Source organism: Diplotaxodon limnothrissa, linkage group LG1 (assembly GCF_057381915.1).
Source record: "Diplotaxodon limnothrissa isolate DT_005_m linkage group LG1, D_limnothrissa_male_GT1.1, whole genome shotgun sequence".
In the NCBI taxonomy this organism is placed as follows: Eukaryota; Metazoa; Chordata; class Actinopteri; order Cichliformes; family Cichlidae; genus Diplotaxodon; species Diplotaxodon limnothrissa.
In genome coordinates, this window is record NC_140596.1 from 29,067,409 (window position 1) to 29,086,508 (window position 19,100).

At 41.7% G+C, this 19,100-nt stretch overlaps 1 protein-coding gene across 2 annotated transcripts; it reads left to right on the forward strand.

The window, feature by feature from the left end:
- The first annotated feature begins 1,770 nt into the window (after positions 1 to 1,770).
- tmod2 (tropomodulin 2) lies at positions 1,771 to 18,597 on the forward strand. 2 transcript variants are annotated; one of them, XM_085349426.1, is made up of 10 exons: positions 1,771 to 1,838; positions 7,138 to 7,357; positions 8,444 to 8,600; positions 14,118 to 14,240; positions 14,591 to 14,665; positions 14,752 to 14,882; positions 14,959 to 15,066; positions 15,147 to 15,290; positions 15,429 to 15,573; positions 16,167 to 18,597. In XM_085349426.1, exons 2-10 carry the CDS (start codon positions 7,232 to 7,234, stop codon positions 16,196 to 16,198), a joined length of 1,041 nt encoding a protein of 346 aa, XP_085205552.1. In that variant the 5' UTR covers positions 1,771 to 1,838; positions 7,138 to 7,231; the 3' UTR covers positions 16,199 to 18,597. The 2 variants fall into 2 exon arrangements, with proteins under 2 accessions (XP_085205552.1, XP_085205543.1); XM_085349417.1 differs by lacking the exon at positions 16,167 to 18,597 and adding an exon at positions 15,781 to 16,153.
- The last annotated feature ends 503 nt before the right edge of the window (positions 18,598 to 19,100 follow it).

Genomic DNA, 19,100 nt, shown 5'->3' on the forward strand with positions numbered 1-19,100 from the left:
CTTTGTTTATTACCAGATGCTAAAGCAGTGAGGCTTATTTTCCTCTCAGATAACATCTGTGCAAAAATCCATGTGAAACCTGCTCCACCCTGCATTGTTTTGTTTTTTAGAGGAAGGCGCTCATGTCTGACACCACTGGAGCAAATCATAACGACAGCCAAGTGCTCTGACACCAGTTAACCCTCTCTCAGGCATGTGTTGATGAATGAAGAAAAACTGATTGCATTAAAAGCCATGTTCCTCTCTGCGCCTCAGTGCAGCTCAAATTCTTGAGCTGTTTATCTTAACAGCTTTAGCAAATAGGGAACCGAGGCATGTCTCAGCACCCTCATCTTTTGCTGAAGTTTTTGTGTTACGGACAAGGCATCTTATAAAACTGCGTGTACAGTTTTATGTGAGCCAAGAAGGTACAAACAATTGAGCAAGGTATGGCTTTTAGTGTAGTTTTTCCTCAACAGCAGTAAGTGTGAAAAAACTGACAGAGTGAATGGGATGTATGCAGGTAAACTCCAGATCCAGATGAGCTGATTGGTGGAGCCGTGGGGAAACTGTCTGAAAAATAATATTGATACGAAGGAGCTGGAGCCGGCAACTTTTTTTTTCTTTGCTAAGGTCTTTAATCATGAAAAGTGCATGACACACTGGCAGACCGAAAAGACCATTCAGTGAAAATACATGCTTAAGAGAGAGACCTGCTGCTGCCTCCTTCCTTTGGGTCCTTAGATGTAGTTTATCTGGACATCACTTGCCTCCGCTATGACGCCCAGACAATCAGACAAAGACAAAGTTGGAGTTATTCTGTATCTTTGCACAGCTATCTCTTCTTCTCTCACCCTCTCCCCCTCCCTCTCCTGTTGTTACTTCAATCATGAAACTGATCAATGATAAGCTGATTGGCTTTTCTGTCGCAAGTCCCGTCTCCCTTGTTTGTTTATCGCTCACTTTGCGCAAGACAGAGGAAAACAGCGGGTGTCCGCTGTACAACAGCAGCACGTTTAAGCTTGATAAGCTGTTGTTATTGTGAATTTATTTAATATTACTTTCTAGTATCAGCTGATGTTTGCTGGAGCCACAGCACCACACTTTTCATTCAAAGGCTTTATGGCTTTTCTGGTGGGCCGGTCTCTAGTCAAAATGCCCGATTTTTTGTCCCAGTCCAGCCCTGGTACATTGTGCAAATGCTTGTGTTTGCATAAAAGAAAGAGAGAGAGTTTGATTTGCATCAAAATCTAATATTAGTGGAACAGTGACAATAAATGATAAAATATAGAATAGTAAGTATAATATACTAATATGATTCTAAATGCAGCCTAGTAGAATTTCATCTTAAATGAACATGCCCTTAAAGTCTGCAACACATGGTGGAGTTTACTCATTTAATGTAAAGACGTCATATTTAATTATCATGATGAGTAGCAGTGGCAATCATCCAAAGCTTATCTCAGCGTCTCAGTGCATTTCAATTCTTGTCCAAATTTGGTCAAAATAATACGTCTTTTTTATTTCATTTTTAAATATATTTTTGTTTAAATAGAGAAATTTTATGTTACTTTGTTTTATTTTATTTTACTCTATTTATTATTTTATTTCAGTTTGCCTCCTCCATATTTCATATGATTGGTCTCTTGTAGGAGAAAGGGCGGGTTTATTAGTGCCATTGGTTGAGGCTTGGGATACTACCATCCTATTCGTTCAACCAGACGTTACTCATATACTGTTCGGTTCCCTTTTCCTGTGTTACCGCCCTTACCCTGAGTGAGGAGTCAAGCACAGAAGACATCGCATTGGGAAGACTGGTGCTATTTGGACATTCCCTAGCTAGGTCCCATCAGCCTCAGGTAAGGAAATAGACGACTGTTTGAGGTTGGAAATCACTCATCACGAACAACTGTATAGCTTTGCCTGCTGTCATTTGTAGTATGTTCACTGTGGCTGCTAAACGGCTAGCAACTTGAGTGAACTGCAAAGGTTAGCGCGTTAGCTTCTACATTTCATCGGACTGTTTCCCATGGTAGTGTCCGTCCGATACGTGCAGCTAAGTTAGCAGAGCAAGTGCCCCATGAACCGCTTGTTCTGGCTTGAACTGAAGTGTGGCGGATTTTGCTAGGCGGTGATAATTACAATCATTATGGCTGCTGTCAGCGTGGTAATCATAAACATGTCAAGAACGGGTTAGCTAACGCCATTCCGTAGCCCGCGGTGTCTCCAGAAGATGAGACCAGCTAAGTTTTCACCAAAAGTAGCATATTTGATATTTATTATGTTAGTAGTGCTGTGTGGTATGTGGTGTAACTGCAGATTAACCCGGGTCTTCGCTCTTCTGTATGTATGATTATTGCTAATGCTATGCAGAATGTAGGTCCAATATAATGTGAGCTGCCCATCCCTGCTAGCCAGACAAATAATTAGAAACGCGGTATGAATAGTGCCTGTGTTTCTCTATTTGACCGAGACAAGAGTTGCTTGTTTTTGTGTTTTTTAAAGGACATACCTTTGGTGGGATGGCTCACACCATTGTTAGAGGTTAAGGGAAGACTTTGTACTTCTTGTCATCAAAGTGCAAAGTCATTTTACCTGTATCGCAAGTATTCTGACACATTCTTTGCTCAAGATTTAGCGTGAGGGTTTATTGGTGTGTTCACAATGGTAGTTTCACCAAGCAGGACTCAGTGGTGAATGAAGGGTGTGGCCCAAGACGTCAGCTTGGGTACTTGTGGTTTTTTGCCTTTAAGCCCCAGGGCAGGAGGCCTCCTTCCTGGATCTGAGAGTCATGCTTTGTAGCCAAATAATAATGTTGTGGTGGTTGCTGAATTGACTTTTCTTTTTTTTCTTTTTTTTTTCTTGAACTGCCACCACTGCAGTATTGCAGATAAACTGGCTTCTCAAATAGGTTTTGTTTACCCCGCATACCTTTCACTGAAGGGTGAAACCTGGCTCTGAGCCATGGTAGTGAATGGTGGCTTTAGTTTTTACAAAGAAGTGATGAGTTTTCTTGAGCCTGTATTCATACCCTAGCCCCCCCGTGAGCTGAAGGCTAGGCCACTCCTTGAATCCGTTCTCATTATATAATAATGTGGTGTGTCTGGAGTGTGCGGGCAGGTCAGAGGGAATACACAAATCGTGTATGGTTGTTAGAGTACCACCCCACTTCCTGTCTCACCCTTGTCCGCTTTGTAAAGGAGCTGTTAGGAAACATTGTGTGAGTGCAAAGTTTTGTTTTTATGACTTAGCTTTTTAGCTATTAAATAAAAATGAAACTATTACCCTGGCAGTATCATATTTCAAACACTTTTCTCCTTTTCCTGACTCCTATATCAATGACTGTTTTCACTTTAATATGCATAGTAATATTTCAGTATCAGTGTGATCAAGCCTCTCTGTTTTCTCTCTGTTCCATCTGTTTTCTATCATTTCAAACACTTTCAGGCACCTGGAGAGACTGAACACACACACACACACACACACACACACACAAAGTGAGTAACAGCAGGGTGGAGAGAGGAACAGCAGAGCGTAAAACTGGAGGAGAGTAGGTGGGAGGTGGAAGTACAGAGTTGTCTCCCATGAGTAGCATAGCTGGGTCATTCTAACTATAGTCTTTTTGTGCTGCAGTTAGGGTGGTGTTCTGTAATAATGCAATACCAGTCAGTGCTTCCTGTTCATCTTTAGGCTGCAAATTACTATTTGTGCAGCTTCTGCCTGCTGAGATCAAACCCATTGTGGCAAGAATTACGCTTGACTGAGATGAACTTAATGTTTTCTTGTAGCTCCCATCAGGTTATAGCATTTACTCTAGGCATATCTGGGGTGGTGTCTAATAACGTATCACAGCAGGTACGCAATTAGATATCAGACGCTGTCACTTTTGGAAAGAGGATAGTGCCCCACATTTGGCCTGAAACTGAGATAATGCTAAAGGTAGAACCAGATATTTTACATTGCACTCTCTCCATTTGTCTTACTTAATAATATCCTGAAGAATGGGGCCACTACTCTTGCTGTAAAATTGGAGCACAGAGTAGTTCCCATGAAACTTTGGTTGAAGTGATACAGATTCTCAAGAATAAAACTTTAGTTTAACTTTGCAGATGTCTCCTGCAGGGGGGGAGACCTCCAGGTGAATTTACATTAATAATAATAATAATGGATTGGATTTATATAGCGCTTTTCAAGGCACCCAAAGCGCTTGTTATATTTATATGGGTCTGTGTGTAGCCTGAGTGGACAGGCGAGTGTAGCATGCAGGCAGGTTTGCAGTGTTGTTGGCCTTGAGCCATCTGTTGTTCTCTTGAAGGATTAGCAGACGAGGAGGTGAAGGAGAAAGGAATCAGTCAGATTGGACTAATGGATCCTTCCAGTGTCTCCAGCTCGGCCTGAGCTAACCTATTGTTATCATTATCTCTGTCTCCGTGCTCCATTTCTTTTCTGTCTGTCTTTTTTCTAATGTGTTCAATAATCTGTCAGTGAAGTGGAAAGTGAGAGAAAGCTGGATAAATAGTGTTAGGATTCCAGAACAAGTAAAAGGAAAGACATCTGCAAAGCCATAAAATCAGGTTATACTCCCAGCCACAGAAATGCCTGTTTCCCCCACACTCGGTGTTGATCATAAAAATGCACAATAACCCTCCTCCTCCAGAATGAGCTAAAGCTTGTGATGATGTCACGAGAAACGTATCCTAGTGCCATTCCATGATCGCAGGCCAGGCGACTGTTGTGGTATTTGGAGCATGCAGTGTGATTTTCATATGATTTGGATGCATGGGATTTTTTTTTTCCTGTCCTGTGACATAAAATCTAAAAGGTAGACTGTGTTCAACAAAAGTACTGTTTTCCTCTCATGCAGTTTCTTGGATTTTCTTCCGTAGGTGTTTAATTTGTAAAAATGAAATTTATAAACTTGCATGACGACTTCACCACCTTACTGTTAGCAGTGATAGGATTGATTAGCATAGAATTGAACAAGATAACAGTGTAAGTGTAGATTATTACATTTGTGAGCTTAGATTTTCCAGTCATCATTGAAGACATTTGAGCTTCATCTGCTGGAACTCACACTTGTGAATGCCCGTGCAATGACTATTGCAGTCATTTCAGAAATAAATGTGTGTAGCCGTAGCACAGTAATGGAGGAGATGGGGGGGAAAATTAGATGAGGACAGAGCCTGGATTGTTGAGACAATGAACTGAATGGTGTGAGAGACACCGGCCTTGTTGGACTCCTCGGGAATTCCCTTGATTGGAGAAACTAGCCAGACAGCAACGGGGAGCACATTGCATTGACTAAATCTTCATCAATAGTGTGACGAGGAGATGAAAGATTTTAAAATATTTCAATGAAGATTTTTTAATTTTCTCAAACAAAACAAAATCTGTTATGTTAAACAAATGAAATGAATATTTCTGGCAGTCTTGACTTTTGGCTAAATTGTTATAAAACAAAAGACGTGGCAGTGTCTGTAAATGATTTGGCTCCAAGTGTTAGTTTGATCCTTAAAACATACAAAAGCAGCAACATTTGAATCACAATGTTTATTACAATTTTTTTTTTTTTTTTTTTTTTTTTGTGGCAACTAAATCATTTCTTTGAATGTGCACGCACTTGTTCTTTTTCTGTAGTGCTCAGTTACACAAGGGAAAACAGAGGTTGGAAAACATCCTGTGTTACCTTTGAAATTGTTACTTTGAAGAAGGGGGACCCAGTCTGAGACCACTCACAGTCAGCTGTCCCCAGGCTGACTTTGGTGCATCAAGATGGCAATAATAATAGCAATAAGATGGAGACAGTCTGTTGTCAGTCTGCAATTAAATGCCAGCTAGCTGGTAATTAAAATTTACATTTGGTCCTGACATTCAGAGTCCAGCCAGAACTTCGAAAGCAGAAATTCCTCCACAAGTAGTGACATTGTTACTGCAGAGTGGCAATTTAATTGTAAAATCACAAAGGAACTCAGCAGCCTTATGTTTATTTAAGAAAAGAATCAGAGTGCAAACAGCTAGCAACCAGAGAGTCGAGTCTTCGATTGCAAAGAGAAGCATCAGAGACGAGTCGTATCACTGGCACAGATTGACTCCGATTGGTTGCATGAGCAATTATTTGCAAACCTTCACCAGCCTGATAGTGATTACAGTCTGAGTCAGACTGCGATTGTCTGGAGGCAGGTTGCCTCCCACTGGGCGACATGTACAGTTGAGTGTGTTGCGCATTCAACATCAGGATGACTGTTGGTTAGTACAACTGCAAACATTTTTCTGGTTACCAGGAGTTTGCTGTAATATTTTTGGAAAGTGACAGTCATAAATTCTTATTACAAACTTGAGAATCCGGTCAGAATGTAATAATGGATGTGGCACTAATCTATAGGTAACAACTGCAATGAGGTTCCTTGGTTTATTTGCTTTTACACTACTGGAGCAGCCACGAAAGAATGTCTGTTCTAAATATACACTTACATGCACAGTTGCTTTTCTTGCAGAAGAGGGGCACAACAGTTTAAGTGTGTTTCCAAAAGTGTACACCAATTATTTGGAGAAGTAGCATCTGTGGAGTCCTGCAGGGAGTTTGGAAAATCACGAGGTCGCTCTGTGTTCGGACTGTGGCGTGGGAGAGGAAACTGCCTCTTGATTTTATTTGAAAGGACACACACTCAGTCACTAACTCCTTCGCTTATCTGAGCTTTATTTAAACTTAACTGCAATGTTATGCTCAGCCTTTCAGTCCCAAAAGACAAAGAGACACATGCATCTCCTCATTTTTATTTAGAAAAAGCTTCCTTTATTTCTTCTTCTGTCTTGATAGTGTTTTATAAACTTTCTCAAAATTTTCATTTGCAAAGAGCTGTAGTTGATCCTTATGGGATTGGTCAGATGTTTTGTCCAAGCCTGAGAAAGTTCTTTGTTCCAGCTCTGTGTGTGTTGGGTGTGTGTTCACCCATCATTACATCATCCCAAGGCCTTATTATCCAGCCCAGCTGTGATCAAGTGTTGGTTCACAGCAATAAGATAAACAATCTTTATCTCAGTTAACGACATGCAATTAAAATTGTCTTTTTGTGAGTCAGCATAATAAAATGAAATGTATGCACCATCCAGCGCTCATCACTAATTTATTTGTGTGTGTGTGTGTGTGCTTGTTTTCAGGTAGTGTCTTCCTGGTTTGGAGCAGTAATCCCGAGAAGAGCAGTGTGGCTGTGGTCTGGTGTTCGGTGTTGCTTAGCAAGCTATAGCTGGTACCATGGCGTTGTCCTACAAGAAGGATCTGGATAAATACAAGGATCTCGATGAAGATGAAATCCTCAACAAACTGTCGGCAGAGGAGCTCAAACAGCTGGAGACGGCCCTCGAGGAGATGGACCCTGAGGTCAGGGCTCGATGCAGGTTGGAGGAGCTCCAGGGCTCCTCAGTGGGAGGAAGTTCATTTAGAGAAAGGATTTATTGAAAGGGATTTATTGGCTTATCTCAAAATAAAATAAAAAAAACACTATGCAGACACAAGTGGGTCATTAGATTTGTTAAATGACTAATCGTTTTTCCAACTTTACGTCTCTTGTTGTGGTTGTAGTGCCAAATGGCGCAAAGTAGACCTGGTTGTGACAGGTTAATGGTTGGGAAATTTCCCCCCTGGAATGCCTTTAACCTCACTAATTCACATGTAATGGTGGGTTTTTTTCTCGTGTGCTCTGACAGTCACTTCCCACTCCAGTCTCTATGGTTTGGAAAATAATTTAAAGCTGCAGCGGCTCAGGCTGCCAAGTCTTTGTGAGAAGAGCTGTACAGCGTAATGAAATCCCCTCCAAGCCCCTGGACGTTTTCTTTAATTTCCATTCAGTGAGGCAAATCGGTCTACATGGCGACCACACGGGGCCCACAGGAAACAGTCAGCAGCAATGGGAAAATAATCATTTCTGGGTCTCATGTCGGTGAAGAGATGAAATCTCATTTGGTGTGGATGCAAAACAAAGCACTGAATTTTGTTTGTTGCTGTGTGTATAGATTAACACACGGCCTTGTTTGCTCTCTGCCAAGTTTTTTTTTTTTTTTTTTTTTTTTTATTCACCCACAACTAAATATTCACAAGCTGCATTTTTGGATTAATCAAGTTCAACTGGTTTTAAAGTATTCTTTTACTTCCTTTTTGAGCAGCTTGTATTTCATGTTTTAATTTCTCATGTGACTGTCAAACTCCTGCTTCTGGCAACTAACACAGAGGCCGGAAGATGCAGAGGATACACTAGCAGAAATGTTTTTTGTTCTTTTTTCTAACAAATGGTGCCAAATATTGTTTAGCTTGGATTGTGCAACTTTTTCAATGTGTGGAAAAGGCTTTTAAAGCCTGCTTAAATGGATTTGATGAAAGTCTGGTCAAGGAGTTGTGCTGCGGCTTCATTACGGTGCATAAGTGCACTGAGGTCTTAAGCTCTAATGTGGCTCCATGTCTTGTTCCCAGAATGCTCTTCTCCCAGCGGGTTTACGTCAAAAAGACCAGACGTCTAAGACAGCTAGTGGACCGTTCGACAGAGAACGTCTGCTCAAATACCTGGAGAAGGAAGCCATGGAGTATAAGGACAGAGACGATATAGTGCCTTTCACTGGAGAGAAAAAAGGTGGGTTGTTTTTTTTTTTTGCTTTTTTCTCGACAGCGCGACCAACTAATCACCAATAACACCGGCAACAAGGTGCTATTACATGTTAGTGCTGTATTACTCGGGGGATGGAGATTCAGGGTGCACCTGCAGACCTAGCAGTAATTACTCTTCACCTGTGTTTGCAGATATTATTAAGACATGCTTGCACTTACATATAAGCATGTCTGCTCAGCATAGAGCAGTGTTGGGAGGGTGTGCTAATACTAAAGAAGGGAGGAAGGATTTTACATTTTGAAACTATGTTTTAATTGATGCTTTTAATAGATATGTTTATTTATATGCAAGCCTAAAACATATTTTTGAACCATGTTGGCCTGAAGTATACTACATAGAGTATAGTATATATTATACTCTATATAGTATGTACTGTGCTTGAACTCACAGCATAGTAGTATGATTGTCTGCCAAACCGTATGGGTTTAATGTCAGACTGATATATCCTAATCTTTCCGTGTGAAACTTGTTCTGATGGGTTTTGTGACATACTTGTGACACTCTTATCCACCTCTTAGAGGAAACAAAAGGTGAAATTCTTTATGTGGCAAAAAGCCAGAAATGCAGACGAGTGAGTAGAGTAGAAACCTCAGTGGGAAAAGTAGGAAAGTTTTTATGAGATGAAGCAGTTCCTTTTGTCGGGATCTCCACAGATAGGAATCTGAAAGCTACTCCCTCACCAGAGAGGAAACATGGACTGATGTGTTCCACTGACCTTACCATGGCCTCTTAGGAAATTAGTGTGTGCGTGTGTGTGTGTTTGCAGTGACAACATGGAAAACTCACATCACTGTGGTTTTGTGGAATGCAGCTGATTCTCTTTTCATTGTTAGACTCACCCCCTGCTGATAACTAATGTGGTCATGAGTGTTTATGTCTCTAGTTTCAAACTTCACATAATTTCTGAGAAAAACACTCAGTGTGACTCCATGGTAACCATTTTTAACCCTCTCGCAGCTGAATTTGTTGTAGTTGTTTTTGTCGCTTCTCCATTATCCATCTTTTCTGTTGTTTATTCCTCTGTCTAAGATGTGTTATCTGTAGATAACGAGCAGATGATGTATGATCGATGAAGCTACTTTTAGCTGCTCCCTTATTACAGTTTTTCTCAAATGCTAAAAGACATTTCACAAATGTTTCCACCATGTTCCCCAATGTCTAAACACAACACCCTTTTCTAAAGCTACATAAACACAACCACACCTTCCCACTGCAAAACTCAAACTTTCACAACAAAAGAGCAGCTTGAAGCTTTCAAAAATGTAAACACTATACACATCATTACACACTACAGCAAAACAATTAAAAACACAATGCTCAATTTGTGAGAAGGTTCTTTGTTTCATAACTGCCAATGCATATTTTTAGAAACTATACAGTAACGGATCGTCGTAGATCTCTGCAGAGGATTAGGCATTTAGATTTGTGTTTCATATGAAGAGTATAAATCTATAGGAAATCCTGCATGTACGTACACTACTGTAACACAACTCAATGCAAAAACAGAATCTATTGCACACAACAGTACTCTTGAAAACTTGATCAGGGTGTGAAGTTTTTTTTAATTTACATTATTCACACCACAATCACTGTGCGGCATCATGTCGCTGAGCTGCATCGGGCCACATCACCTCATCCACATCGCAGGCTATATTGTCTCTTGCCAGGCACCGCGGGAAAAACGCCCTGGAATGGCAAATCCATCTTTGGAAGGCCTCCGCTGGGATGTCAACACAGGCCAGCTCCATTGCCCTTAGGAGGTTGTCTCTTGTGTATGGTTGTCTGTCATAAACCTTCCATCTCCACGATGAGAAGAACTCCTCTATAGGGTTCAGGAAAGGGGAGTAGGGTGGCAGACAGACGTTTAAAAAGTGGTCACTGTTGGTGGTGAACCACTCTCTGATTTGGTTTGTTCTGTAGAAGCGGACATTGTCCCAAATGATCACATCAATGTGATGTGCGGGCCTAGGATGGTGTTGGTGGTGGTCCAGGAGGATGTCCTTTAGCTCCTCTAGGAAGGTGAAGAGACGTTGGGTGTTGTAAGACCCAAGGACAGCATGCCGGTGGACAAGCCCCTCCGAACCCATGGCCGCACAAAGGGTAATATTACCCCCCCCCCCCCCCCCCCCCCCCCCCGTTGGCCAGGGACCTCGGTGATGGCTCTTTGGCCAATGATGTTACGGCCTCTTTGCCTTCGTTTCTACAGGTTGTAGCCAGCCTCATCCAGGAAGAGGTAATCATGAGGTCTGGCCATCGTGTCCAACTGTATTATCCTCTGTGAAAATGTGAAAGTGCACAGGTGTTCAGAACAACAGTCAATCAGGTAGCACAGTATTGTGCAGAAGTAATGTAGGCCACTGAGCAACACAGTATGTCCACTAACTGTACTGTGAACATGGATGTAAACTTACTTGCACATACTCGTAACGTAGGTCTTTGTGTCGCGCAGAGTTGCGCTCAAAGGGAACCCTATAGACCTGTTTCATCTGTGTCTTTTGGTGCCGGAGAACTTGGTCTATTGTGGCCAAGCTGACATCGTCAGTGCTCTCAAAGTTGACATTATCGGCAATGACTTTGTCTCTGATCTCCCAGAGTCTGATGAGGTTGTTCCCACGAACCATATCCACAATGAGGGTTTCTTGTGCCGCTGTAAATATAGCAACCCTCCCACCTCTATGTGGCATTCTTTCAACTCTACAGAAAGAAACATGTGTTGTCAATTGACATGTGTTACAATACAGTCACAACTGATTTGAAACCAATAGACTACTTTCACAGGTTTGTAAAACTGTATTGTGACAGAGAAAGCAATAGAGTTCAATACCTGTTGTGTTGTCTGAATGCCCTGATAATGGTGGCCACGGTGAACCTACTCAGGTGTGGACGGACTCTTAGTCCTGCTTCAGCCATTGTCATGCCATGGACAATGACATGGTCAATGACTGTTGCTCGCATCTCGTCCGTAATGATGGCGCGAGATTGTCTTGCTCTCCCCCCTGGACCTTCTCCTCTCCCATGTTGGCCTCCTCCTCTTCCTCGTTGTCCTGCTCCTCTGCCTCCTCTCATTTGAACTCCTCTTCCTCGTTGGCCTGCTCCTCTTCCTCCTCTCATTTGAACTCCTCTTCCTTGTTGGCCTGCTCCTCTTCTTCCAGGGCCAGCTCTTCTCCCTCCTCTGCATCGAATTCCTCTTCCCCTGACTCTGCCTTCATCCATTGTGTTTGTTTGGACTCTTCAGAATACTGTGCACTCTGAACTTGCTTTTATACATGTGGTCACAGCATTAGCAACAGGTGTCTTCAATTTTGAGTCGTTGTGTGTAATGAATGACGCCAGGTCATTGTGTTCAAATATTGCTGACTGTGGCAAGCATGTTGCATCACATGAGCTTTCATTTGAGAATATGAGCAGAGTTCTTTTGCAGCTTGTGTTTTAGCAAGGAAAGATGTGTTTAGATTTATGACAACGGAGGATTGTGTTCTGTGAATTGTGTCTTCATGTGACATGTGTTTATGATATTGGTAAATGATGGCTAGATTTAGTAAATGTGTTTAGACAACTGGTTATTTGGTTTAGAGGGTTGGCTTTTGTAACAGTGTAGAGCTCCGCACTTTTGATTTGGCAGATTTTTACACCGGATGCCCTTCCTGACGCAACTCCAAAGTTATTTGTGCCACCTCCTGGGAGTGAAGCATGGACTATTCAGTTGTTAGGCGAAAGTGTAAAGCGCTACACTGTGGAGCGGCGAAGATGTGTGATCGATAGAAGCCTGATAAGCATTTTGTTTGCTTAGGTTACAGTGGAGGGCGTTACTGTTGCACCAAGGAAAATACAAACACACAGCAGATGTGTTCCACATGCTCACAGTGCTCAGTTTTTCTCATGAATTGCTTTCAGAGTTGAAGCATATGGCTTTAAGCGTCCATGTAACAAAGCTATACTGATGTGATACTGCAAGTCAACTAAGCCTATTACTACAAATTCACTGTTCATGATAATAGTTCAGTTAGTTTAATTATTCTGGTTGAATACACACTAGTACAATGTGTAACCTGGGTTAGCCTTACGCACCCAAATAACAAGAGCGAATTGAATAGCTGAAAACAGATGGACAGACGTCCAAAGATTTCCTATATTTATTAGTAGGTATACATGTTTTGTACTGTTTTTGCTCATGTTCTGTAATTACCTCTCCGTGTTGGTTACTGTTACCTGGTTATGTGGTGAGCAAAGCCACATGATCAGAATCATTTGGAAGAGATAACAAAAGCCTGCGGTTTGCTGTAAATGCCGGCGATGGTGGAAAAACTGGTTTGCAGCTTCAGTTGACCTAACCTTACCTGCTGTTTCTGTGATGTTAACTTTGAGTTAGTAAATAAAGTTTTCATTTGTAAACGGTGATAGTGATAAACTGCTCATTTGTAGATGTTGAGATTTTTTAACAATGCAAAAACAGATTAGTGCACGAAGACGGTGCCTTCTGCTTTAAGTTACAATTGAAACCTGATTGGAGAAACATGCCTCCCTTTGACACCTATTAGATAAGTTACTGCTAGAATCTAGTATTTCATGGGAGAAGCTTTTTGAATGAGAATCGATTTGAGCCAAAGATTTTATTTCTTCTTCCTTCTTTTTTTTTTTGAGGCACGTATACATTACTATCGTCATCTTTTATGTACAGTCCATGTGAATGCCTTTTGAGTTTTTAAATCCAGTTTTAAATCCGTCGTTCTATGGCCCTGGTTTTTCCTTGTTTCTGGCGAGTTGAATTTCGCTCCAGAGGGACTGGCACAGGATGCTGCCTGATGACTGTATTTAATGTTTGTTGGCTTTCAGGAAGTGCCAGTGCACCCCACTAGGGACCGGTTTGAGCAATTTGAGCAGCTTGACTGATTTAGGAGGGGGAGGGGGGGAAATGAAGGGCTGTTCCCGGGGTGTTTTTGTTTAAGAAGACGGGCAAATGGAGAGGCAACAAATGGCACCCACTGGATGGTCTCTCTGCCCAGTGCAAGTGTTTGGTTGCCCCAGCAGTGCAGTTTAGATTAGACTCAAGTCATTGTTCCATGACTTCCTTTGTGCTTTCCGTTTCTTCCCTCTGATGGGTTACCATGGCAATACTGTAACTGTCAATGCGGTCCAAGTTGAGCGAGTCTTGTGCACACTTAACCTCTTGTAAGAAATGTAACCAGTTTAAAAAGTAATTCGCAATTTAAAATCCTTTAGTGACAGTCAGTGTCAGTGTAACTACCGTAGTTGCTCTTAAATGAAGCTTAATATGCTGCAAGGAATTGTGTAGAAATGGCCTAAAATGAGACTGTGATACATCATCCATGGTCCCAAAACTTGATGTTAAAGTAAAAAGTAAGTAGGTCTAAGGGAGTTTATTAACAGTTATGTGTTTGTTTTGTTTTTAAATCGAAAAGTATCTGTTTTTACTCGACTCCTTTGAAATTTGACTGAAGTGTTCTCTTTGTTTGCCCACAGGTAAAGTGTTTGTTCCTAAGCAAAAGCCAATAGAAACACGTAAGGAGGAGGTCACGACCCTTGATCCAGAATTGGAGGAAGCGCTCTCCAGTGCCACGGATACGGAGCTGTGTGATCTCGCAGGTAAGAATGAGAAAATACTTCAGAGAGTCTTTGTGGAAAGGCTTCAAAAACACAAGTGTTTAAGTGGGTGTGATTGAAGACAAGGCTGTATTGTAGTGGTGGGAACTTTCTCTGGGCTCAGTCTGTGCTGGGACAATAAAACACAAGCTCTTTTCACTCCTTTACTGTGTGTCTTGATGGGGGGAATAAAAAGGGCATTGAGCAAAATCACACCAGTGGCCTGCTATGCCATTTAGAATTGGTTACTTTTGTCCACACTGGAGAACATGCATGCATACATGTATCCATGTATGTTCTGGTCTGTGGTCTTAGCCTCAGTCACTGAAAATACCGTCTGCTTTCGTTCGCAGCGATCCTGGGTGTTCACACACTGGTTACCAGTAGTCAGACATATGATGGAACAGGAAGTAAAGAGGGTTACAACAGTGAGTATTAAACGTAATTTATCCCAGTTAACTCAACTATTCGGAAGAGAAAAATCTGCTGACCTACACTTGCGTTTGTGTCTTAGATGTGGTAAAAGGGGAGAAGATGAACCCAGTGTTCGATGAGCCTCCCAATCCCACTAACGTAGAAGACACTCTGCAGAGGGTGAAAAGCAATGACAGCACCTTAACAGAGGTCAACCTTAACAACATTAAGGTATGTAGAAACGTGCGTGTATGTATATGCTGGTCAGTCCCCGGACCAATGGCAGTGTCTTTGTCTGCTTTTCCAGAACATTCCGATTCCCACGCTGAAGGACTTCGCCAAATCCATGGAGAAGAACACGCACGTCAAGAAGTTCAGCCTGGCAGCCACGCGGAGTAACGACCCAGTCGCTGTGGTGAGTGGTTGATATGCTTCTCGTGGCTTTTGCAGACACCTGAGAACTTCACACTCACATCTTTGCCTTCTTCCTCCCAGGCGTTCAGCGACATGCTGCGGGAAAACAAAACATTGCGAAGTTTGAATTTGGAGTCCAACTTCATCACCGGGGCAGGAGTGCAGGCTTTGGTTGATGCATTGCGAGACAATGACATGCTCACAGAGATCAAAATAGACAACCAGGTACAGTAACAATTAGCTCAGAAGTTCCAGTAATGGAAAAGGAGGAAGGGGAAATTTCACACCTGTAATTTTGGTTTAGCTGAACAAGCTGTTGTATTTTTTTCTCTAATGAACTGTATCTATTTGTGCGTACTGTAGAGACAACAGCTGGGTACTACCGTAGAAATGGAGATTGCTAAAATGTTGGAAGAGAACAAGAGCATAGTGAAATTTGGCTACCACTTCACCCAGCAAGGGCCCCGATCCAGAGCTGCCGCAGCTATCACCAAGAACAACGACCTGGGTATGAACGCAGCACGCACAGACTCGACACTCTGAGATTTGTTTAAACTCGCAAAAGTCGGGCGAGCCGTTTCCGCGCCCCCCCCCCCCCCCCCCCCCCCCTCCCCCGCCTTCCTCTAGTCATCTGTTTTATGGGAGTGTGATGACATAGTTGAAACATCTGTTCAATATCTCACTCCGCAGTGACGACCTCTGCTCTCTCTTTTAGCTCCTCCTCCAGACAGAGTCGTGGTAGCACAGGTGTGATGCATGGGTGTGGCTCCCACGTGTGTCAGTGCATCAGTGATAACGGAGATTAGTTTCACAGTATTTGAATGGAGCGTTCACCATATTAACCGTGTGAACATTGACACTGCGTGATATGCAGCTTTGAGAGTGACGACATCTCACTTCTTGTTTTCTGCACATGCTGACACACACTGTATAAATAGGTGTACATTTTAACCACACAGCTCATGATGACTCACTCAGCGTCTTCATGATGAACTAACAAGCCTGCGTAGGGTTAAGATTGTGTAGCATGTTTACAGTTGGTTTTATTCGTGTGTTCTTTAAGTCTTTCACCTCTCGTTTTATTGTGCTTTTCCTCTCCAGTTCGCAGGAGGCGAGTGGAAGGGGATGTGTAGGGACGCCACGACACCAGTCTCCCAGCCAATCCTGTTTTTCATCTCATTGTGTGGAATAATTTCAGCCAATGCCCTGGTCTTTCTCATCTCACTGTGTGGAAACTTTAGTCTTGTGCCAAACTGCGGGGCAAGGCATGCTAAACCTGAACATACATCTGAGAAGAAGGGAAATAACTGGAATTGCCCTCTCCGTACACATGTTCATACTTATATGTTTATTATTATGTTGTTATTGAAGCTGTAAATCTTAGTTTTTAGTCATTCATTTCAGCTGCTCCCCCTTTTTTGAGCCTTTACATTCTTTCCCCACTTTTTACTTGCTTTGTTTCCCGTTTTTACAATTCTACAATTATGTGAGCTACCAACAAGTACCAACAACATCAATAACAGCTCTATAAAGACAGTAACTAATGGTGACCTTTGTGTCCTGATAGCTTGCTATTGAGGCTGAAGCGTCTTGTGGAATTCCTGTATTGATTAAGCACTCATCAGAGCGATATAGAGAGCTCTGAAGTTTAGTGATGACTTTAGCTTCAAGAAGTGATGTCATTCAAGGCTTGCCTAATCTGCTAGAGACACAGTGGTTATTGCTTGGAGATAAATACCAGACTGCTGACCTGAATGCCTGACTATACAGCTGAATGTTAGCATTGTGAAAACAAGGGCTGTTGTGCAGTGTTGTGCAGCGCGCTTGGCAACAGTTTACATGAGCAGGTGTTGTTTATTAGAGCTGCCTTGTAAAGCCAGAAGTACTGCTGAGTTGGAGTGGCTAACAAGGCGTGCAAAAAGTGCACCAGGTCTCTTAGCCAGTGCTGGTACTGTACTGTCAGCCCCACTCAGACTGTATATCAAAGATGGATATAGCCACTGCAACATTACCTATTGTTTTATGCAGTCTCATATTTTTTAAAACCTGAAAACTGGCTAGTCACAAGGAGGGTCCACCTTAAGTTGTATCCTTATTTTATATTCATTTTTGATGCAAATTTACTAAATTAAAAATTGTGTTTTATTAAATAGGATGTTAACATAGCCATTGAGGCCACAAACTTCAGCTCCCGTAGGCAGTAAGGTCATTTTCCTCATAGGCTTCTATATAATCAGATGTTTTCGAAAACGGAGGGGTCGCCCCCTGCTGGTCATTAAAAAGGATTCACGTTTAGGGTTCTTTCTTCACTGTGTCCATCTACATGTACAGTCTATGGTTTGATTTGAAACACCCTGCAGTAGCTGTTGGCTCGCCCCTCGTATAAAATGTATACTTTATCAGTGCGATATTGCTTTACTGTTTTATTCTATGATCTTGTTTTGATACGGTTCAGTTTCTGTTGCTAGTTTTTGTGATCACTTTATTTTCTTGACAGGAAGTTCTAACTGTTTTGATATTTTGGAGTAAGCAAAGCTGCGGTTGTGCTGTAAATGGACCGTGATATTATTGCCAGTCATGGCTATTAAGGCCTTGACCTGCTCCTACAGATGTCTGCTTAACATACTTGGTTTCACTGATGCTTAACCATGCCAAAGACTAACACATGCAGTGCTTAAAGTATCGATAGTAGACATAATGGTTACTGGCTCAGGTTTGGCTTTGTGACAGAGAGATTTACATCATGGCGTACAATGGTTTTACTTTTTTTTTTTTTTTTTTAAATGTGTGATGTTCACAGCGGCATCTTCTTCGAGCAGTCCAATGAGGTGCGAGGAAGGTTTAGCAAAAGGTTTGCACAAAACTTTCTACTTTGACTTCTCAGGTTGCGACTGTTTGTGAAATGTTTCTTTGAACTACATCTCACTTTTAACTTTCCACTCAAACTTCCACACTCTCAGCAGTAAGAGGTCACTTATGAAATATTAGATGACACCACGCTGTGTGCGCATCAAGTAGACTTTCTTTAGCTCGAGATGGGTATAACAGGACTAATTCAGGAGTTACTTGAAACTTGTATATACTGTTTATGTGTAATAGGAACAATATCCTGGCATGAAGTCATCACCTGTGAACATCATGTTTCTGTTGACCAAAAATGTTTTCATCAGCCTCACATTCCTCACAAGAGCTGTACTGTTTTTATATCCATGCACTTTTTCCACGAGCATATCTGCTTCTTTTTTCCATTACTGTTTTTTCTCTTCCTGGTGGACACTCTGCTAAAGGAGAAAACTGCTTCCTTGCTTGAGCTTGTTAATAATACTCTGATTAATAAAAGCTATATAAATGATAAAAAATGCCATCTCAAATTCAAAGTGTGCACGTACACATAATGTTATATGTGCACCACGTGAACCTACAAAAGTCACTGCTGAGATTTTTTTTTTGTACCTTAAATCAAAACCCAGGTGTTAATGCAAGGATTCTGTATTATAAGAAAACCACAAGACTGGTAAAACGCACTGCTGAATATAAAACAACTTCAATAATAAATGTTTTTACATAATTTGTCTGTTCTGGGGTTTTTTGTTGTTGTTGTTTTTTCCTCAGCATAAATTACAAAACTTTTGCACAACATTTCAGGAAAGCTGGAATATTAGATGCCTTGTATTTTCTGTCTGCATTTGGTCAGACTTCCAGCCATCTTGTTTATACTGTGCTTCCACAGGCTCGCTCAATCTTACAAAAATCACCTAAATTAGAGTAATGGTTAGCATGTGTTTTAAGCTATTTAATTAAACCCAAAGGGGAGAGAAGTAAAGTAAAACAAAAATGAGAGGCTCACATGGGGAAGGTACACAGTGACATAGAGACAAGAGAGAAAGAAGCAAACTGAGGTCCAGTGATGGTGGAAGATGCAGTACCACACACAAAAAAAATAAATATATATATATTATTGTCTCATTAGTGTCCTCATTAATATGTGCTTTTTTGCACCATCTAGTGGTAACAGAAGCACGACAGCCTAATTAG